Genomic DNA, 24,935 nt, shown 5'->3' with positions numbered 1-24,935 from the left:
CAAAAACCTATATACATCTAATATATAAAATTCTCGTGTCACGGTGTTCGAACTTGAACTCCTCCGAAACGGCTTGACCGATTTTTACCAAATTTTACATGCGTATTCAGTATGTCTGAGAATCGGCTACTATCTATTTTCCATACCCCTAAGTGATAAGGGTGGTCCACCCCTAAATTTTATTTTTAATTTTTTAGACAATTTTTTTGGTTTTTATTTTATTATGATACAGCATACAAAAATACATACAAACCTAAATTTTCACCCCTCTACGATCAACCCTTATCTTACATTTGTTAATTAAAAACTTTAATTTTTTTGCAAAACAACGTTTGCGGGATCAGCTAGTTATCTATAGACTGACAATATGCGAGCTTTATTTTGGTAAAATAGGTTAAAATCGATTCCGTCACTTGAACATAAACACCTCGCATTCATTTAGAGCATGGATGCACAGACCGCGGCCCGCCGGTCGAATACTGGTGGCCCGCCGACAGCAAGAATAATACTCTCGTAAATTCGAAAAATATTAAATTCTATTCCAGAATAAAACCAAAACAATTTAATTACCTATACTTCTGGCGGCCGGCCCGCCATCAGTTCATGATTTGCCCGAGTGGCCCCTAGTCTTAATAAGTCTGTGCAACCATGCACTAGACCCTTGCATGATACTGTGATGAAAAACTAGACTGAATTTGTTTATAAAATGTAAATTCTTTATTTATCTTTCCATAACAATTAGATCTTTTTTTTTTTTGGTTCTGGAATATAAAATCCGTATCCATATTTTTTTAGCACATAACCCCTACTTCTAATAGTTTTTATTTTAAAAACAACATAGTGCGGATAGCAACATGATCACGGCAATCAACTAATGGTATAAAGGTTATCCCAGACAATAGTTTCAACTTTGATTTTAATACCGTTATTAAATAGTCTTAAATAAATTATGTATAATAATGAACAAATATTAATTATTTTTAATAGGCTTTGCTAAACAATTTCGAAACATTTACAGTAATGTAATAATTGGTTTTATAATACTGCAGGGTTCCGTATGTTGAATCTGAGAGCCTGGCAAGAAACTCGGGATCAATTTTACTATTTTTATTGGACTTTAATTATATATGATGATGATCACGACTGCTCAGCCAAAAGCATATCGCAATAAAAGATACTTTACATCCAATAAAATGAAAAACAAAAATAAGTTTTCAACACTTTTCAGTACCAAGTATAAAAAGCCTTTTTCTCATAATTTCTCGCTACTCATGTAAGAGAATATGCCTTTTATATAAGGTTGTCAAATATCTCCCTTCCGCCTTTTTGTCTTTTGAATTTCGCGGCTATGTACAAAGCGCTACAGAGCTCGTATCTGGCAATACTATACATAATTTGAAAGGTCTTGACATAACCTACAAAACGTCGCTATGCATGACTAGTTTGGATATTGCGTTCAACAGTTATAGACGTGTAAACATGGAGTTCACTAACGCCGAAATTCGCGCTATTTTAAAGTTTTCCTTCGTTAAAGGCAAATCCGCTAGAGAAACGTTCCGTGAGATTAATGGTGTTTTGGGGGATGGTACTCTATCACTTCGAACCGCGGAGGAATGGTTTCGACGATTCAGAGCCGGCGAAAACGACACCATGGATAAGCCAGCCGGCGGAAGACCTGTGACGACAAATACCGATCAAATCATGGACTACATCGAGTTAGACCGGCATGTGGCATCTCGTGACATCGCCCAGGAGATGGGAGTTAGTCACCAAACCATTTTAAACCATCTGCAGAAGGCTGGATACAAAAAAAAGCTTGATGTTTGGGTGCCGCATGATTTGACGCAAAAAAACCTTCTGGACCGAATCAACGCCTGCGATATGCTGCTGAAACGGAACGAACTCGACCCATTCTTGAAGCGGATGGTGACTGGCGACGAAAAATGGATCACATACGACAATATCAAGCGAAAACGGTCGTGGTCAAAAGCCGGTGAATCGTCCCAAACAGTGGCCAAGCCGGGATTGACGGCCAGGAAGGTTTTGCTGTGTGTTTGGTGGGATTGGAAGGGAATCATCCACTATGAGCTGCTCCTATATGGCCAGACGCTTAATTCTACCATCTACTGCGAACAACTGGACCGCTTGAAGCAGGCGATCGACCAGAAGCGTCCAGAATTGGCCAACAGGAAGGGTGTAGTGTTCCACCAGGACAACGCCAGACCACACACTTCGTTGATGACTCGTCAGAAGCTACAGCAGCTCGGATGGGAGGTTTTATCACATCCACCATATAGCCCGGACATAGTGCCAAGTGATTACCACCTGTTGCTGTCCATGGCGAACGCCTTTGGTGGTGTAAAGTTGAACTCAAAAGAGGTTTGTGAAAAGTGGCTGTCCGAGTTCTTCGCAAATAAGGAGGGGGGCTTCTACGAGGGAGGTATTATGAAGTTGCCATCTAGATGGAAACAGATTATCGAACAAATCGGCGCATATTTGAACTAAATCCGATCACTGTAACACTTTTTATAAAGCATTGAATAAAGAGCAAAAAAGCGGAAGGGAGATATTTGACAACCCTTATATAAAGTAAACCTTTCAAGCTATTATATTTATTTCTAGTCACACTATATAAAGTGATCACTCTGGAATATGTAACATATTCTTTTCTATTGCAAAGCGAAAGGATAGTAGCTTCCGGCACTACAAGTCTACAGAGACGTAATAAATAATAAATAATTTTAATACATAGCATTCCGTATTTAGTTATTGACTTTTGGATGGAGTATAGCATATATTAACTGCCAGCAAATGAGCTATATATATTAAGTAAGAAAAGGACCAATATATAGCTACTTCCGCCATGCAGCAGTAGTCGTGCAATAAAGAGCACCGCCCGCCAGCGCGCTAATAAATGCGCATGCTGCTAACAATGCGAATTACACAACTGCCACCGTTAAATCACTCAACACGTGTTTCACCTCCACGGGGCATCCTCAGGAGTAATGTTACACCGATTAGTGCCAAACACAGAGTGAGCTCTGTGTTTGGCATTTATCAGCGGGCTGGCGGGCAGTGCACTTTATTGCATGACTACTGCTACATAGCGGAAGTAGCTATAAATTAGTCCTTTCCTTATAGATTATTATTATTAGATATGTGCTATAATATATTGACTATAACCAAATAACCTTGTATATTTACCTAAATATAAAACCAAACAAAACAATTAAAGCCGTTCCGATATGTGTTCATGTGTTGGCTTAGTATGGAAAGTATTTTTGTATCGAAAAAAGTCCAGGCTTTCGTAACTTATAGCCAAACTAGATAGCTCAGCGGATTACCAAATAGCTCGCTGAACAGATGGCTGCTGAGGACTTAAGATTCTGGAGTGGAAACCACAGTCCAGCAAACGTAGTGTAGAATGTCCAGGTCCTAAGATGTATAGATATCTTTTTTTTGGTCGTCAATATAGGTCGAATGCACACCGTTTAAACAAGTCCTATTGGAAATCTTCATGCATGCTTACATCCTGCAGTTGACTGTCCTGGTTGAAATGATAATAAAAGCAAAAATACATTTGTGTATCCAAGTTTTTTAAACGCTTGTCCGCCTTTAACCATGGAAAGCGATGATCTGGTTAAAAATGAAGCACACACCCAGTAGGTACCTTCACTTTGATCCTCAAGAGACCTGGGTCACGGTTCTCGTGAAATAAGGAAGCTAGATCGATTTATACTTGGGCTGTGCGGATGAACGTTGGATTAAGACGCTTGGTATGCTTCCAAGACATCGCAGTGTAAAGATGGTAGTGTACCTACTTCCTACTCTTCTTATACACGGGAATTGTTGGGATAAGATCGTTCCGCGACGTTTTACTCAAAATGAATCCTGTAAAAATTTAATAGACTTGCTACTCGCGGGCGGTGTTCAAAGTTTAGGAGTTTTACCGATTCCAGAGCTAGTGCTTCGCTGGGCCAATCCAAAGATGGCAGCCATATTCCACACATGACCGGAAACACCGTCTGGCAATATTGTTGGTCATATAGGAAGAAAAAAATTCCTAATAACATATATAGTAGACTTGACTTCAGGCACCAACCAGATTTAGTCATAAGATTTTAACAGATCTCTAAGTTACATATATACTCATGCTTAACAAATATCATGCAGAACACATGCACATCAATAACTAAAACATCATTATCGCATATCATCAATGCAAGCCATTCAAATATAGAACATCTAAATGCATCTATTTTAAAAACAATTCCATCTGCGTTGTATAAACTCTTTGGTTAAACTGTCAATTTTCTAACGCGAATGTCATCGCATATTAGACAGATTCCTTATTCTTATCATTTTCGGACTTAAGACAGTCGCTGCAAGAAATAGGCCTTCGTCAAGAATCCAGGTCCAGGTATTGTGCTGCCGACATCCAGGGACTTTCAGCAACCTAGTTCTACCGGCTTGTGGTCGAAACTTCTAGAACCTTTCGGTTCTAACGCCCACCTGTTGCAAGAGCGTCGTGGACCCCATTACTCTCCGTGTGACTTTGAACGATCACGTCTCAAATCTATATATCGCCTTTTTTATTACTGTCTTTATATTTAAATAAATAATATACTGAAACTAAATATAATTAATTCGATCATCGATCTATGATACGGTATTACTCTCTCGTACTGTCTCTAAATTAACTTTTAAAACTAAATCTGAAAAATACATTACACCAGGGATGATCAACACTCGGCTCGTTAAATATGTGGTCTGCTAAGCAATTCGAAAATTGAATTTATTTATCCACTTTCTCCCATCAATATACAGTGACTAACACATTCCATGTCATGTGGGGCGTATGCGACCCCCCCTGCACTTTCCGTTCAGACCATTTGCAGTTCTCATTGAAAAACAAAGGATTCTTAAACAAATGAATTGTAAGATCGTATATAGATAACTTCACATCACGCATGCGCGTACGTAATGCATATTAAATTTTATAACTTTTAACCGCAAATACAGCTGCAGTTTTAACACGTTCACTGCGGCTTGAGGCCGATTCAGCCTCATGGTAGACTTTGCACTGGTGCGGCGCGTAAAACTCGTGTTTTCTCTCTAGTGCGGCGGCTGTTTACACTCAACCGTATGAGATATGACAAAGACAAATATAGCTTTCTTTATGTCTGCGAAGCATTGACTCAATATTGTAAGAAAAAATAATTGAAACATGAGGCAGAAAAGGCCTCAACCACGTAGTGTAATACATAAGCTTTAAACGACTCTTTAATTTTTAAAGTGTGGTTCGTATACATCCCACGCGGACTGGATGGAAAATCTTCCAAAATGGCTGTAGCACGAAACGTGCTAAATTAATTTAAATAAAATGGTAATACATACTAAACCGAAGCAATTGATATGTAACGAGTTACTCACACAGCGACTTGTTTAAACACGCAATACTAACGCGACGAATCTGCGTCATTTTTTTTTGTTTCAAATATTTTATAAGAGATTTTTTTATTAAATAAACATAAATATAATTTGTAGATTATTAATAAATTTTACTTTATTTGCCCGCCAAAAAAATTTGACACTTTGATCCAAAAGGTTGCTAACCCCTGCGTAAAAATTAACTTAACGTAAATAAACTTAAATATAATTTGTAGATTATTAATAAATTTTATTTTATTTGCCCGCCAAAAAATTTGACCCTTTGATCCAAAAGGTTGCTAACCCCTGCGTAAAAATAAACTTAACGTAAATAAACTTAAATATAATTGGTCGATTATTAATAAATTTTATTTTATTTGCCCGCCAAAAAAATTTGACCCTTTGATCCAAAAGGTTGGTAACCCCTGCGTAAAAATAAACTTAACGTAAATAAACTTAAATATAATTGGTCGATTATTAATAAATTTTATTTTATTTGCCCGCCAAAAAAATTTGACCCTTTGATCCAAAAGGATGGTAACCCCTGCGTAAAAATAAACTTAACGTAAATAAACTTAAATATAATTGGTCGATTATTAATAAATTTTATTTTATTTGCCCGCCAAAAAAATTTGACCCTTTGATCAAAAAGGTTGCAAACCCCTGCGTAAAAATAAACTTAACGTAAATAAACTTAAATATAATTGGTCGATTATTAATAAATTTTACTTTATTTGCCCGCCAAAAAAATTTGACCCTTTGATCCAAAAGGTTGGTAACCCCTGCGTAAAAATAAACTTAACGTAAATAAACTTAAATATAATTGGTCGATTATTAATAAATTTTATTTTATTTGCCCGCCAAAAAAATTTGACCCTTTGATCCAAAAGGTTGGTAACCCCTGCGTAAAAATAAACTTAACGTAAATAAACTTAAATATAATTGGTCGATTATTAATAAATTTTATTTTATTTGCCCGCCAAAAAAATTTGACCCTTTGATCAAAAAGGTTGCAAACCCCTGCGTAAAAATTAAACTTGTAGATAATATCCTATTACAATGGAGGATTTTAAGTTGACAATAGAGCTGCAACTATCTTTATATCTACTACTATTATATTTTTATCTGTATAAAGTAGTGTTTCCGAACGCAGGACCTCGTCAGGGGGCGATTTGATTGTTAAGGGGGCTTAACCCTCATATGGGGGCGTAATAATTTTAGAAAGGCTGGTTGGGCATGTCACCAAAAAGATTGGAAAATTTTAATATTGGATTTAATTCCTTAAAGAGTTAAAATTGTTAAAATTAATTATTAGGTAAATTTATAATTTGAACTAATTATGAAAATTGTAAAAATAAAAAAAAATACGAGTTTGTTTTCAACTCTTCGTCCATCGTATATTTTAGTTAAAAGATGCCTTATATGATTTTAAAAATATTTTTTTGTATTATAAATTGAGATATTCTGGTCACCTTAAACGATCATATGTGGGTAATTATATAAAACAATTAATTTTAAACGAAAAAACATTTTATACTATTATTTATATCTAATTATTTAATGAAAATATTGGCTGAATATTCACAAAATTTAAAATGAAAATAAATACATTTAAAAAACTTTTAAGTTAAACGGTTTTTTGATACCCATATTGTAGTGGTTGTGAAAAAATATGTACCTAGTCCGCCATATTGGAACGGCGTCCATCTTGAATTTTAAATTTTGAACATAATCATCGTGTTTTACTAGTGTAGCCCTTTCATTTGATACCCATATTGAGGGGGTTAAGAAAAAATACGTAATCCGCCATTGTATTTGTATCGGCGGCCATCTTAGATTTATAATGTTATTGATTTTATTATATTGTATTGTCATCTAAATTAAATGTGTTTACCAAATTTCGGATCAATCTGACAACGGGAAGGTGCTTAAATTTCAATTTCTAATTTTGATCCAAATAAATTCCGTACGGGTCGAACTAAATAAAACCGTTTAAAAAAAAACTTAACAGCTCCAACTTTGGGTCTGTGGAGTGATATAGCAGCATATTGAAGCTATACGAATATTATCTGACGCAAATAACCATTCAGAGTTCGAGCCAAACCATAAAGTTTATTTAGACTTCACGAAGGCCGACATTGTATGAAAAGCTATATTAATAGCGTCCCATAATAAATTACCAACGCTTCGCGTGTTTTCCCATTCGACGTTATAACAGCACGCTATTTCCTATGGTATTTTCCACATAAAAAAAAAAACCATTCCAAATTCGATTTCTAGCTGTCAATGTCAAATGTGGCCTTTGGCGGGAAATTTTACAGATTAACAATATTATAATAAACACAACGTCAACACACATATTATTATATTAAACATATAAAGCAAAAATAAAAGCTACATTTATTTGTAATCCAAAAGCACAAATGCGAGGATACTGTGGAGACGGTTTTTATCACAAACTACATACATATTGATCTGTAGATAATGCTGAAATTTTTCACAGAAAAACTTTTTAAATATATTTTTTATTTATAAATACAAACTGTCAGCTATAGCTGTACGATAATAGCAAAACAAAAGTCACAATTGTGTTGTAGGTATGCCTAGCCAGTTACATACACAAATTAGCATAGAAAAATTGAAGTTGGTGAAACGGAACAAAAACATAATGGCGCCCAAATAGCTACCAGCGCCACCTGCTCAATTTGAAAATCGAACGCATTCGTTCCGTTAAGTTTAAATCGTAATAACGCAATCACTGCCTTCACAACCTATGCCATTTGATACATGGGACAATGAAACTCAAAAACATGTCAGGCAGCGCTAGCACAAAACTCAAATTCATAAAGCGTAGTTTGGTTTTGAAACAAAATTACAGGTCCTACGTACGGTTTGAACAGTATTTGAGACAGGCATCTACGGATTAAGGTGTGCTGTGGGTTAATAAAAAAAAAAACTGGCCAACTAAGCGAGCAGCCTCAAATTCCGAACAAATTTGGGGACGGGGGAGGCCGGGTGGGTTTCTGACTCCTAAACCTTGGGTGAGAATGTGATGCGTCCTTTCGTCGTCGTCCTCTTCGTCCCAGCGCGGCGAGCAGCGGCCGCTGGAGGGTTGGGAGGGCTGGGAGGCTTCGCCCTCTGAATCCCGGTGCTCGCACGGCCAGCAGCCATGTTGGTCAGAGTAAGCGGAGTCGCAGACCGGCGACGTCGGCGTGGGGGGAGGCTCGCCCCCTCCAGGGTCCGCATACGAGTCGACGCCTGCGTTCCGCACAGAGGGCGTTAGGGGCGAGCGAGCTGGCGTCCGCCTCAACCCAACCGCCCGTTTAACTTTCGCCCTAGCGACATTAACTATCTGGCCGAAGAGCGTGTTTTTATGTACCGGCACTTCGTATTGCGCATATACCGGCTCTGCAAAACATCACCACTGTGCTAGGATTAATCTTACGGGCACCTTCACTCGAGGAGGGAAATCTTTTTCATCTACTAATTCCTGACCTCTGGATGGAGGCCAGGTTTTCGCCCTCGGGAATGTCTAATTCGTACATTTTGAAGGGTACCGAAGTAAAAATATAATGCTTTTACAAATTTTCATAAAGTATTCTTTTAACTTTTTTTTTGCACTAAACTTGTAAATTCATGAAAGAAAAGGCGCCAACTTTTGTTTTACCCGAGGCGCCTAAAACCCTAGAAATTGGCAAGTATTTCTACCAACTAAAACATCTTGGTGATCGTCATCTAGCGTTTATCAGAGAAGAACCCCGTCCGAGGTATTTTTTCATTCTACCCCGAGTACCCTCTTTATTGATAGTACAAGACCATATTGATAACGTCCGTTTCTGTCTACCCTCTTTGTACAATCATGACGGTTGGATACCACGTGTGGCTGGTGATAAGCTTATAAATGTTAGCTAACCTGAATCTCTAGTGCCAGTACGCTCGCGGCAACTCCTTAACGCGAGGACCTTTAACGAAACCAGTTACCTTCGCCTCTCAATTCAACAGGAACAGAAAATAATCAGGAAATTAGTTCAGGATAGGATCGAAATAAATCATAAAAGAAAATAGACAATAATAGATAAATAAGCGTAAAGCGTAGACAATATGAAAGCTTGATGGCTAAGCTATGAATGTCTTGTGAGGCAGTGATTGCGATTGTCTATGGATGACAAATTTTACAATACGTTAATCTCGTTTCACAGTTGTGCACGAACTGACAGATTCTCGAACTTCGCACGTTCTATTTTTAAACTAGATATTTAAAAATATGTTTTCTACCTACCCTACATTTTATAAAAAATTGGCAAACGGTCGTTAGACACATTACTTCTTATGTTCTATCTATAAAACTATACACATGTCTTCCATACAACGTACAGGATGATTTATTACAGCTGTGAAATTTAAAGAGGTGAATATATATTTCATTTTTCCGGAATAGTTTTTACACATATTTACAATTACCCTGTATAAATTGATCATTCTTAAATATTAATTAATCTATTTTTTCTTATTTAATGTAACAATAGTAATTAATAATTAATTTTAATACGTAAAAATAAATACTAATTTTAAAACACAGATACTAATTTTATAACATCAAAACAGATTTTGATTCCATATATTATTATTTCGTTATTTAATATATTTAAACCTATTAATTTTGGAAAGGGTGTCGCACATATTTGACAGCAAATGGGTAATACATTCACCTCTTTAAACCTCCCTCATGTATTATCAATCACCCTGTATATGTACTTACTTTTCAGTCTTACATATTTCCACATTATAATAACAGTTTAAAAATTACTTTCTGGCACACGATATAAATTTAACCATAAACAAACAATAACAGAAAAAAAACACGTTCCGTGCCGCGGCAATTTTTGAAAATTTTCCAACGAGGCCACGTGGGGTATATACGACCCACACTTTAAAAATTAAAAAGAGTCGTTTAAGACGAGTGTTTTACACTTTGTAATACCGCTGCTATATTTGCGCGAAAAAATTATAAATTTTAACATGCATTACGTACGCGCATGCGTGATGTGAAGTTAATATTCGACCATACAATTCATTTGTTTAAGAATCATTTGTTTTTTAATGAGAACTGCAAATGGTCTGAACGGAAAATGCAACGTGGGTCGTATACGCCCCACATGACATGGAATGTGTTAACCTAAAAATCTCTGTGGTGTTCGACAGTATAGAAAATATCCTTTATAAGAGAACAAACGTTCAAATGCATATATGTCTAAGCACATGTGTTAGCTAAGTATGGAAAACACTTTCGCATTGAAAACATCAAATGTGCGAGTGAGACGGATAGTACCTGCCTATTAAGAAAAGCAGTTACTGAAGGGTATATCACCATTCATGATTTCAGCCGTAAGACGTCCAGAGCTGGACTTTGGCCTCGCTCATAGATTACCAATCTGTTGGGAAGGTGACTACATCTAGCTATCTATCTCTGCACCTTATGTGAACCTCTTACGGTGCGTTTCTCGGACCATGTCATCAGAACTTTAAGACCTTAGCAGCACATTTTACACGCTATAGCCTGACGTGGCAGTAACTTCAAACTGCCCGCTGCCACTCAAACCGGCCACCTGCCACTCTAACCTGTCTTTTGCCACTTAAACCAGCCTTTTGCCACTTCAACCTGCCCACCTCATTTGGTTCCATCTCGCAAAGAAATCTCCCCGCAGCTGTCTATGACTCGTTGAGCGACTTTGACCATTTTGCTACATTATTCATATGCTTAGTAAGTAACAACTTTAGATAAAGGTGCATCAGAATAAATCATTGTAAATCTAATTATTAACAATAATATAAACATGAAGACTTTTGTACTATTTAAACTATTTACTAATCAATTTACAAGCAAAAGTGTTTTTAATCTTAGACATGTTGTCCACAGTACGTTTTACTCGCGGTGCGGTCAGAACGTGCAAGCTTGTGTAGCACGGCAAAACTATAGACATGCTAGTCATGAATTCTTGCCAGAAACAAATTATCTTTGCATACTTAGCAATTTAAAAAAAATGATTGCACGCGTGACAGGGACAACTGTATGCGGCGGTGCCGTGAAGTTTCGGATCCAGACAGTACTGATAAAGTGCCTACATACAGCTTATTCACGGCATAAAAAACAGGCGTGTACAACCCAACTATACATATTTTTATATTATGACTTCAACCATTTACCCACACTCAACCTTACATATATACTAACACACAAAACTCATTTATTATTATTTATTTGTATACATATTTACCCTTTTACAATTTGTGTAATGGCGGACTTAAGGCCTTTAGGCTTTTTCTACCAATTACCGATTTTACAGCAATTATAAATATATTTAAAAAACTTTTAAGTTAAACGGTTTTTTGATACCCATATTGAGATGGTTATGAAAAAATTTGTACCTAGTCCGCCATATTGGAACGGCGTCCATCTTGAATTTTAAATTTTGAAATAATCATCGTGTTTTACTAATGTAGCTCTTTCATTTGATACCCATATTGAGGGGGTTAAGGAAAAAATATGTAATCCGCCATTTTGTGTCGGCGGCCATCTTAAATTTATAATGTAATTGATTTTATTATATTGTATTGTCATCTAAATTAAATGTGTGTACCAAATTTCAAATCAATCTGACAACGGGAAGGTGCTTAAATTTATATTTCTAATTTTGACCCAAATAAACAAATTCCGTACGGGTCGAACTAAAAAACCGTTTAATTAAATAATAAAATCTTAAATTGCCTGGCTTGAATAATGTTTATCTAAAGATAATTACCTTGTTAAAAATATATAAATACGTATAATATCATCAATACAGAATAATTGACATAACATACACAACAATACATATATCTATATGCATACTTATGTATCTCTATTTCCTTTGGTCACGTTATCATTTGAGACAGTCATTACCGATTCATTTTTATATAACTCTCCTAATATTTGCAGCTGGTTCTCAAGAAAAAAAATAGAAAAACAAGAAAACGCATAGAGTGTTTGACAGTGCGCTGTGAACTTCGCCCGTCTGACAGTTCGTTGTGAAGTTCGCGCGTTTTAACAGTTCACACGCTGCGCAGAATATATTGCATTGCTTTGTAACAGATATATCGATGAAAAAAAAAACTATTGTCACAGGCCAATAATTTCTTATAGTACAAATCTGTAGTTACAGCTAGTGCGTTATATCTATACAAATAAATGAAATTGGAGTGTCTGTTTGTAATATTAAAATAACCGCTTTATACTGCGTGTTCGTTATGACTACATGTTCGGTACATATACCAATTTTTTTTTATATGTGCCTGTGTGTGTTTGTTCCGGCTAAACTCTGAAATGGCTGGACCGATTTTGGCGGGACTTATACTGGCTGTTAGCTGATGTAATAAGGAGTAACACATACTAGTTTTATTTTCAGAAAAATCTTTAACGAAAACAAACTGAATTAACTAGATATATTTTTTATTAAATTCAAGGCGAACGTAATCGCGGGCACGGACTGTTACAGAATATAAACTAATAAAAATTTTTCTATGACACTTAACGTTACCTCGCTTTATATATGTATGTATACTGTCTTTTCTGGCAAATTTTTGGCCATAGGCATATTTAAAGATTGACCAGATTTGACATGGCATTGCTCTAATGGCGCTTAACAGTTTAAAGATCTAATCAGGAACAAAGAGTACAGTAGACAAAAGAAAGTGACCGACAAAGCCTTGCTTTGCAAGTTGAAGTAGCATTGTTTGCCGCATACGCATTTATCAGCGGGCTGGCGGGCGGTGCACTTTGTTGCACGACTACCACTGCATGTGCGGAAGTGGCTAAATATTGGTCCTTTTCTTACTTAGTTGGAGTAGTAATGGGCAGGCTATATCGCGCAGAACTGATCACCATTGGGTTAAGGCCCACGATTCTGTAATGGAGACCAAGTCGGTCTTCACCCCTTGTTAAGATAGGAAGACGATGAAGAAATTCCACCTCCAAACGGTCGTATTGGGTTTCTATGCAAGTATATAAATGTCCTACAGCTGAAATTATGATGATCCGGAATTATGGTCACTCCTCCCCTCTTACCTCTCCCTGCTGAGAAACACGACTCTTTTTGTAAACTTTGTAACACACTATGTTACATCATCGTATTGTTTCGGCTACTGCGGTATCGAAAATGGTTCAAACCAGCGTATAACACTGCAGTCTCTTTTTAACGATTAGAAGTTTTTTTTTCAATCATCATTTAAACTTAAAGCCACTCGACTCGCCAAAATACATTTAGTTTTTTTTAATGGTTCCCGTTATTGGGGACATATCGTTCACCCCTATCTTGGGAGAGACAGGGAGATAGAATTCAATAATTTTTTCACTTCTATTTATATGTTCTTCACTCTTCCTTTTTCCCGTCACAATCTCAGTTATATATTCCTCTATTTTCACATCACATTTCTTTTACATCACCTTTCTTGCTTCTTCTTTGCTCCTTAAATATCACACTAGATTTAATTTATATAATAGTACAATATAATTCTCGTCTTTCGTTATATACCTCCCATTTGTCTGTATAATTACAAACTGAATGTTTACGGGCATGGCGAATAACGCAAGGTGTGGCCGCAATTCGTCATCGTACAACATTTTATTTAAATGTTAGAACTTACGGGTCAAAACTCGCATTATATTCAATCTAAAAGGGTTATATACCAAAAAGCTCTTTTTTTCTGCATTCATATATTTAATTTCTGTTTATATATTCTGGTAATTATCTAAGTTATTCCGGAAAATATATTTAACCGGAATTAAAATGAAACTTTTTTGAGAGTAATGTCTTTCAAGATGTTGCAAAATTTGATATTGACAGTTATCAATAAGGTTGCAACACCATATTAATCATATCTACATCTCTACCAACTCCTTCACCGCAATAGATTTTTTCAGTTTTTCAAGTCACATTGGCTTAGTTTGCTATCGTTTCTTTAAAATAGATTATTGCAATAAGACGTTACAGTAAATATATACATAAAGTAAAAAATCAGCCAGTGTTATTCGGTACTTGAGATTTATCGAACATTTTCCCGGCGAATAGTATCGTACCGGCTCTTACGACTCCACTAGCGAGAAATCGTTCCCGAATTATTTCGCAATAGTGGTTTACCGTTTGAGCTTAATTAAATTGTTTTCGTAAAACTATTACTGTTTTTTCGTGGAAAACATTAATGATGGAATAAACTGGTATAAAAAAATTTCATTTTACAATAGAAAAATTCCCCAAAAAAAACACAAGGTGTGTAATACTACCTGAAAATGCAGAATTTGAAAGAAACGGAACAAGCTCCGGGGGAATCGACGCTTACCAGAGTTCCTGTTTAGACTCACAAAGTCCCAAAATCGACTCTTGGGGAATCGCTCTCCGTTACAGAGCCCCAAAATCAATTTACGGAGAATCACTCTTCATAATAAATAGAGTAACAAAATCGACTCACGGGTAATCACCTCCCCATTATAAATAGAGAGTCCCAAAATCTGCTCAAGGGGAATCGCTCTCGGTTACAAATAGAGTCCAAATTGACTCAAGAGGAAGCGCTTTCCATTACATATAGTTACAAAATCGACTTAAGGGGAATCGCCCTCCATTACAAATAGTTACAAAATCGAGTCAAGGGGAATGGCTCTCCATTACAAATAAAAACCCAAAATCGACTCAAATGGAATCGCCCTCTATTACAAATAATTACAAAATCGACTCAAGGGGAATCGCCTTCCATTACAAATAGAGTTACAAAATCGACTCAAGGGGAATCGCCTTCCATTACAGATAGATTACAAAATCGACTCAAGGGTAATCGTTCTCCATTACAAAAAGAGTCCAAAATCGACTCAAATGGAATCGCTCTCCAATACAAATAGATTCTCATAATAGAATTTTAATTCGTTTAATACACATATTGTAAAATAACAATAATATTTTATATATTTTTTTTTAAAAAAGAAGTCTTCGAACGACGACGAACCAAATATGACTGAGTCATATATAAGTAACACTAGAATATCATTTTTAATTCCCGCCTTTTTTTGACAGTTGAACGTCAATCGCTTCTTTATTTAAAAAGTATTTTATTTCTGCGGTACTAGATACAATCAACTTTTTAGGTTTTTTTGTCTTTATAATATCACAGCAACGAAACTATAAAATCTCGTTTATAATATAACATAGATTGTTCGTGTCTTGTTTAATTTTTTTTCTGTTTTATTAATTCATAAAGATTTAAATATAACCTAACATAATTATTGCCGAGGATGTGAACACCTGTAATAGGCAAACACATTTCATTTTCTATTCATTTAAACAAAACTAATGTCAGTTTTGATGTTAACTTGCCTATATAAAATTTGAAACATTGTTTCAACTGCAAGCAAATCATTTTGTAACACTAAACAGTCACGACGAGGTAAGGATGCGATTACACGTGGACAAAATATTCCAACCAATTCCTATTTACGCTATATTTAACGAGTTTTAAGACTGACATATATTTTTCCTTGTATTGAAAGATACAGGTTGTTTGGTTATAGTTATAAAAGCTTCAAAGACATGAATATATAGCACATCTATTTCCAATCACCCCGTATAAAATGATCGCTCTAAAATAGGACACAATACTTTTTTTTTTTAATTCGACAAGACAGTAACTTCTGGCAGTACAAGTCTGCAGGGATAGATAGTAAACAATAATTAGTTTCAACATGTACTAATTCGTAAATTAATTTTAAAAACGTGTTTTTCTTACTATGTCAACATTAAGTTATTTATTATCACTGAAACCATGTATATTTATATAGGTAGTACTGTAAATTTACCCATTCACATTTATAACTAATCACCCTGTTTATAATTATAACATGGAAACAATTTTAAATGTATATATAATAAACAGGTATAATATTAATTAAAAAAAATTGAGCAACTGTTACAAAAAGTTATCTGTGAACGCATCTTTAAATTATTCACCATCGTTGACGTCCTATGATCATTTGTCTCTTTCTCTTCTATTAAAGTGTGGTTGAAAGAGCGCTATATTAAAAATTGTAACAAAAATGTACGATTATCACTGCAAAGAAAAAAAGTTTTCGCGCCTTTCAAAGATGGTTATTTGGGTTTTATTTCTGGGAATATTTATATGTGTATATTATAAGAATATACTAAATAAAAAGTCTTCTTATACATAAATAACAATAAACGTTGCTACTAATTAAGCAGCGACAGCGGACTTAGCAAGCTAAGATATAAAAGCATATATATCTTTTTAACAAACACTATTTACTCACTGCCGCATATTTTTTTCCACTTTTCAGACACTGAAATGCAATCCCAAATCTAGCATTCATGAAACACTATGTATATACAAAATTCTATAAACTATAAATATATTCATTCATAAATCATAAATGCACAAAAAAAAGCATTCGACAAATGTATATTGTGCATATATACACTGTGTAAACTAACTTTTTTTTTCTTCTAAATAACTAATACAACCTCCTTTAAATCACAGATAATACAAAAGAATAATAAAAATGTTAATGACATTCTTAATTCGAAATATATTTCACGCAGTCGTTCAGGCATGACTAACCTATATCCAATCAAAGATTTCGTAAATACATATAAAATATAACAGTGCAACAGAAATCGTCCCATATACATTCAATATCACCCTGACATATCAAAGGACATTTGGAACAACAAATTCAAAAACATATGACTATATATGACGTTTAATATGTACGTCAGCGGCGCATCGAAAAGGGGAATCCCGCAGAAATGTAATTCTTAATACACATCGTGCGAAAGAGAGCGCACTACAATACTCGACGCGTGATTGGCTGACGGTTTTTATTGGTTAAACATATCAGTTTGAAATCGGTATAAATATGGGCTTAGCTTGATGAATATACACACTTCTACTATAGACTTCGTGTTGTTATTATCTTCAAGAACTACCGGCCCTGAGAAGAATCTCAGAAATAAATAACATAAATGATTTCTGTGACGTATGGTCAATGTTGCCACACTGGCTAGAATTTTACCAAATAAATATTATTATTGTTGGGAAATTGGTTTAAGAATCTTAAGAAAAATTTAATAAAAAATATTGTATTTTTCTATATTTTAGGAATACTCGGGGCACGGCACGCACAGACGTGACTAGAAACCCATAGAGACGTAATTATCCAACAGAATCAAAAAACCAATTTTTTTTTCATGAATAGTTGTAACCATATATGTATATGTATATATATATATATATATATATATATATATATATATAAAGATAAATGGTATAAACACTGAAACCGACATCTACTAGCAAAACTTTGACGTATTTAAAAAAGAAAAAATATTACCATTTTTGTATTGCTACAACACTGTTGTTATAAACACATGACACTAAACTAAAATTCTGAAAATTATATAATCTATGGGTAGAAAACGTAATATTTCGTTTTCTCAACATCGATGCATTCAATATAAAACCTTAATATATTTAGTCTGTCTACTCGACGCGTTGATCGCCAAAATGTCACTTTGGCAGCAATTTCAAATGTCACTTTGACATTTCCGTTCGCCAAATGTCCTTCGATATAGGGAAACGTTCAACAATATCAGTTTAAACATATAAATTTGCATTATGTACACACAGGTCCCAAATAGTCGCAAATAAATGGACCCTGGACACAAGACACTGTCCACTCAACATTCTTAGCTTTTTATTTACTGTGCTAATGGCGTGTGAAAAAAAAATAACAAAACTTCTCTTTCCGCCATTTTTTAGAGCAACCATTTTTATTTGCTCATTCTAATATTGTACAACTTATTTTCGCTTTTTATTATAAAGGCTATACATACTTGATATTACAGAAAGAGAAGATTTGAAATTTAAAATAAAATTATCTATATATGTATATGTATAATGACATATAATATAGTCACCCATTACTGGAAGTATAAGAGATATTAGATGAATTTCTAAAACTTAAAAATCCTCAGAAAGATATACAAATTAAAACACAAAATAATGCATACTTATTTCACTTTAGACCAGGGTTGAGCAACCTTTTTGTTCATCGGGTCAATTTTAATTTAATTTTTTTAGCGACCCACATATAAAGTAACACTATTAATGAATTACATAACATTAATTATAATAAATATTAGAATAGAAAAAAAAATGTAAAGATTTGATATACAAATTTTAATGCATAATAAAAACAATGAAAAACTAATTTACTTTAATTTACACTAAGGTTTAGCAGTTTTGATTGGTAGTAATTTTTGATTAATTGTTTTGGTTTAGTATGTACTACCAGTTTATACAATTAATTTTATAACAATACAATGACGAGAAAAAATCGACAATATAAATTAAATGTAAATTTATCATTTCTGAAAATGTTCGGCGGGCTGCGTGTTGCTGATCCCTGCTTTAGACCAAAAATTCATTCAACTTCTTAAATAAATAGATTATTTAATATTGCAAAAAACTAAATGTTTTCCTAAAAAAATACACACGTTTTTAATCGCCGTTCTATTTTTGAATATATAATTATTATATGCACAAAAATATATATTTTTGTTTAAATTTGTTTATTTAATTACATATACTGACAGTGATTTTTAACAGATTATCAAAAATAAATTCTGTCAAATATTTTTTAACGGGTTTAAAAAGTTTGTTATCTAATCTAATATAACTGTTTCCAGTAATGTGTCAAATGAAACGAAAAAAAAATTATTAATCGCATTATTTTAGAATTAAATGAAATGTTTTCATTTGTGTGCGCATAATTACGTGGTATATTATGTCTGCGTGTATGCCCTTATGCAAACATTATGGTAATGTAAATTTGTTTTAATGCCAGCCGAAAAATGCGTGAGTAAGTGTGACCAAAAAAAGTAAAGGATTACATGCAAAACATAAAAAAGGTCATCTAAAATTAATGAAACAAATTAAAAATTAAAAAAGAAAAAGTATGAAATTAATAATAAAAAAATAATAATAAACGAACCACGGAAAGTCAGCGAGGCATGCTAAAAAATTTTTCCCACTACATTGTGCTCTTTATTTTATTTAATCCTCTAAACGATTTCATTCTATATTTCTTAATTAGTTATTCATGCTAGCAACACCACGTTCGAAATTTAACCATAGCCTCGTACATTTCTAATGAATTCCCACGCATGCTTAATGTTTCTGTTTCTCAATATCATCTCATCATGCAAAATAATTTACAATTAAATCATTTGAAGTATCATCTCTAATGATTCCTAAATTTATAAAATTCAATATTAAATATCAAACACCATTAAGATGGCACTAAACTGTCCATATAGACCTTAACATATGTTTAGTGCCATAAGAATTAAATGAATCTAGTGATATAAAATAAATAAAACTTACTGTTATTGGCCATTAGGTTCTCATGGAGCTTGTCACGTTGGTCTTCCAGGACCTGATGGGTTACAAAAATATCCACACTTAAAATCACTATTATAATTAATAATTAAAAACACTGAAAAATACATACAAAGTTGCATAACAGTATAGAAAAAAATACAACGCGATTTTATCAAATAAAGCAATTTCTTTCAGACAACCATAATATGGTAACACTAGAAGGATAAATAATGCGACTTTAAAGTGTACATATACACAAAGCGTACATATTTATAGCTTATATAAGAATAATAAATACAGTACAATATATAATTATAAATACGATAACAAATAAAAATATTAATCAGACTTGGATCACACTTTTCTCAAAAAGTATTAAAGAAGATAACATATATGATACTACCAAAATATAAGGATCTATAACATCTAATAGGATATTATAATGTCAAATGTTGGCAATCTATGATACTTTGATCATTTTTTTAAATCCTAAAATTAATACAATAGATTACAAGAAATTTAAAAACCTTCATTTACAGTGTAAACAGTTTTACAGTATCTTGTTCAAATCAAATAAGAAAATTGTTCAAATAAATGAATTTAGTTATATATTTTTTAATTTAGTTGAAGTCTTCGGTAGATGCTGGATGCAAGACCACATTTAACCGGTCTTATTGGAAATCTATGGGAAAGGCTTATGTTCAGCATTGGACATCCTGCGGTTGAAATTATGATGATGAAAGAGCAACTCCATGAATATTTTTAAATTATATGTGTAATTATCTCTTTATGAAATAACTTTTATTATTTATTAAAGCACCAATAAGACAATATGCACTTTACTACATAACTAGCTATCCCATCTCTTCATCCGTGTGAAATTTAACAAAATTAATTAGTTTATTATTTTTTTTCTATCTATCTATTCCTAATTACATCAGCTATCTGTCAGTAGTAGTCAGTCTTGTCAAAATAGATCAAGCCATTTCTGAGATTAGCCAGGACTAACAGACAGACAGATAAAAATAAATAAAATATGATTTCGGTGTATGTACCATATATATATAAACATATGCACATTTTAAAAAGCGGTAATTTTAATATTACAAACAAAGATTCCAATTTTATTTATTCATATATATTTCTTTTGTGAAGTAAAACAATCCACAAAAACTATGTTTTTTGCCTGACAAAAGTTCAAAAGGTTCACCATCACCACTCCAGAGGATTGTGGTCTATAGGAAGTTACTGTAAAACTCCTTTATGTACATTAACACAATGTTGTGTACCACAGGTTGGGAATCTCTGCCATAATCCATACTTCCCTATTGTTCAGACATATCTTCTACTTTTTAAAAGATGATTTAAAACACTATTTACCGAACATAAGAAATTTGAAAATCTACTCACCTCTCCAAGATATTGAGCCACTTTCCTTGTGACTCCCTCGACAAAGGTGTCAAGTTTTCCAAGGTCATCAGACAGCCCAACCAATTGATCCAAAGTTCCCACCTGATAAACAAATGCATATGTTATAATTTATGTCTAAGGCAGGTTGTTCCCCCTCTCATTTAGAAAAATCAAGAAATTGCCTATTACAAAACTTTTTTATTTATTATGATTTATATACCGCAGACATTAACATATGTGCCTTTGTTTTAAATTTACGCTTTTTGTAAGAAATTTTTATTCTTCCTTTATTGCATGATACAGTGTTTACTAAGTCTCTTGATCTATTTTAACAATGCACTGACAATGTCCAGATTTCAAAATCTCCATACTCTCATAACAAGGCTCCCATGGTAGTCCATAAGCTTTAATCACCACAACAAATATGTGACAAAAATTAATTAAACAAAAGTGAAAACAGATATCCAAGCTGTAGATGAGGAAAAGGTTAATAAAACAAATCTTAAGATATATAATTTACATGTCAAATCATATTTTGAATATACATTTATACAGGATGATTTGCTATACATGTAAAATATTTAAATGGGTGAATTTATAGATCACTGTCAATTAAAATATAGTACATCTTATCCTAAAATCGATCATTTCAGAAGTAATAAATATTGCAATGATAATATAAGCAAATGCATTTTGAAAATACTGTTCACTATCTGTCCATGCAGAATTTGTCAGTAAATTATTGCAGTACTAAGAGAAAAAATAAATTAATATAACATATATTATATGTAAGAGCAATCACTTTATACAGGATGATTGGAATAGGTACAAAAGTGGTTTTTGCTTTAAACTAGGTGTAGACCTATAACCAATCATGCTGTATAACAAAGTTATACTTAAACTTAACAAAGTTATGCCATAAGCATTTAAGTCAAATCATATGATGTACATTTATATAAGTGATGACATAAACCATTCACTTCATGATAATTAATTTACAGTGGATCCAAAACTGCGAAATACAAAATTGCCAAGTTTAAAACTACAAAATTCTGTACTAAAAAAAATCATAAACAAGGGTTATGTAATCATGTACAGTAAAAAGCTCCTTATTCACGTTTTCACTAGTCACAAATTAAAAAAATGTAACCCAATTCAAAAATTTGCACCTAAAAGTTCTTTGTCCGCAGATCTTATAAGTATATACATAAAAGGATTCCAATTGGTATCCGAACCAACATCGTTTCTAAAAGCCGTCAAATGAACTAATAAAAAAGGTAAAATACATCTTATTACAACTCTGAAATCGACTTGGAGGAAATGCAAAGTTCACAGCCCACCGAGAAGAACTTCAAGAAGCACTGTAAATGTGACATTTAATCTGATAAAACTTGGATGTTTCAAAATGGCAAAAAAGCTTTGCAATTTCTTTTTGAACATTGATCCAAGATCAGTCTTATTTTTAAGAGGCAAATTGCTAATGCCACTGCTGCATCTCAGTCTGAATTGAAGGAGCTTTTAAAAACTGCCGAGCAAGAAAAAGTTACAAATTTCTTCTAACCATCAAACAGTTCATCCAACAACCTTAAGATGTTAAAAAACTTCAATTAACTTTTGTATATATTTGTTTTTTTAATTTTGTCACCTTGGAACATATCCTCTATAATCCTATTATATTTCCATTCTGTAATCATAGTTTCTGTATTTATGGCATATTTGCAACATTTATCCCGCAAATAAAGAGCTTTTACTGTACGCATTTATCTCATATGTCACTGAGAAATTATTGGACTCTTCAATAAAGTACTATATATTAGGGCGACTGGAAAGTAATGTTGTATCTGTCTTCATATTTTACAGAAAAACTGACTGGTTTTTACTGCTCCAGCATTGAAAATTTGTATACTAGATGGCAAAAAGTTGTTGATAATGAAGGTGAATATATTGTTGATTAGAAACAACTTGTTAAAAAGTCGTGCGAATTTAACTTAAGAAAGCAACATTACTTTTCAGTCCTCCTAATACTAATAGTCTAGAAAGAGAACTAACCATTGATACATTATCTATCTGATTATTATCACTCATTGCACACATTTTTTCACTTATTAAATAACTGCCTGTTAGTGATTTTTGATTGCCTATTTTCACCAAAAAAATGTGTATGCAATTTGGAAATTTTATATGTACTTTTTTTGTCAGATATTTAAGAGGAAAATAAAAAAACAACTAAAACTTTAAATAATTATATATCTACTACATAACTTAACACCACAATGGTTGATCTTAAATATTCAAGAGACAAAAAAACTCCAATAATTCCTAATATAAAGAACACCATGCATCAGAACCAAGGAAAACCAAAAACCAAAACTGGTGAGCATTGATTTTTATTCAACATAATCTATACTCAGTCAAATACATCTCCATTTTTGATTACATATGTAGAAATAAAATCTATACTATTTCTCAAATTCCATATTTAAAATATAATATCTCTATGATAGCCATATGATTTTGATGCAACATTAATCAAAAATTATTAATCTGTATTTAAAAATTATAACCATATTAATGATATTGTTAAAAGATAATTTACTACTCGGCCTTTCGTTTTACAAGCATTAACAGTAACGATCTTGCAATAAAAACTATTTATGAAACATTAGAAATTATAATCCTATTGGATTCCCTAAGTAAAAAATCATTAAAGAAATTGATTTACCTTTAAGTCGGGAATAGGGAATTTATAGTTGACGCTGAGGTTGCCAGACTTGGTGGCATTGTTGAGGGTGTCCCACGTCTGTTGGCATGTCTTGTCGCCCGGAGCACTAATTAGCCAATATTCGCTCATCTTCGCCGCTGAAAAAACATTAAACGTTAAAACTGACCTTTGTAAATGTTTAATATTAACCGTTCAATAAATTCAACATCTTTAATAATACAAAACCATTCCGTTTTGTCTTAATAATCGATTTTGTAAATCCTTCATCCTCAAGAGCAAGGAGTGATATGGTGTTTATTAGCGAATTTGATCTCAAATGAAGCGGTGCAGTAAATCAATATCGAGTCCTGGGCATTGGCGCCCGTCCGGCCTCCAGACGTTTCGGCGCCAGCCTTGTCTCAAATAAAAATACACCCCTTACCACCCCGTAGTGCGATCGACAGATCAATTTTGACAATTTGCGACCGCGCGCAATTCTCTCCCGAGGATTAAATTTACGAATACCTAGTAACAGCACATAATATTACTCACCCGGAACTTAAAATATTATGCTGTTTAACACTTAAACAGTCGAAACAGCGGTAATTCGATGAAATCACAAGACTCTACGGGACTAGCCCTACAACACCGCCATGAAAATTCACGTGATGATGTGCTGCCACCTATAACAACTGATATTGGACAGCTGATTTACGTCAATTGTCTATGGTGAAGACATTTTCTTGATAGCTCAATAATAGGCTCCCAGGAAACATACCAAACTGTATTCGCTAAACAGAGTCATTACCAGATAATGCAAAATCTAAGGATCCGTTTACATTTGCGGTTAAATATCAATTTACATTTGCCGATACACAACTGGTGTTGATTTACTACCTTAAAAGAAATAACAACCCGT

At 33.6% G+C, this 24,935-nt stretch overlaps 1 protein-coding gene across 1 annotated transcript in view; it reads right to left on the bottom strand.

The window, feature by feature from the left end:
- Vha44 (V-type proton ATPase subunit Vha44) overlaps window positions 1-24,704 on the bottom strand; it is a 40,392-nt gene extending 15,688 nt beyond the window's left edge. Inside the window, exons 1-4 of the mRNA XM_068768170.1 lie at window positions 24,569-24,704; window positions 24,038-24,174; window positions 21,316-21,417; window positions 19,909-19,960 (exon numbers count right to left, since the gene is read on the bottom strand). Coding sequence (XP_068624271.1) covers window positions 19,909-19,960; window positions 21,316-21,417; window positions 24,038-24,166 — 283 coding nt within the window. The 5' untranslated portion in view covers window positions 24,167-24,174; window positions 24,569-24,704. The remainder of the gene's footprint in view (window positions 1-19,908; window positions 19,961-21,315; window positions 21,418-24,037; window positions 24,175-24,568) is intronic.
- Window positions 24,705-24,935: the final 231 nt, after the last annotated feature.

Source organism: Battus philenor, unplaced genomic scaffold (assembly GCF_028537555.1).
Source record: "Battus philenor isolate CCGP_79_NKW_IND1 unplaced genomic scaffold, ilBatPhil1.0.hap1 SCAF_24, whole genome shotgun sequence".
NCBI classification, from domain to species: Eukaryota; Metazoa; Arthropoda; class Insecta; order Lepidoptera; family Papilionidae; genus Battus; species Battus philenor.
This window is presented reverse-complemented; position numbering and strand designations above follow the sequence as displayed.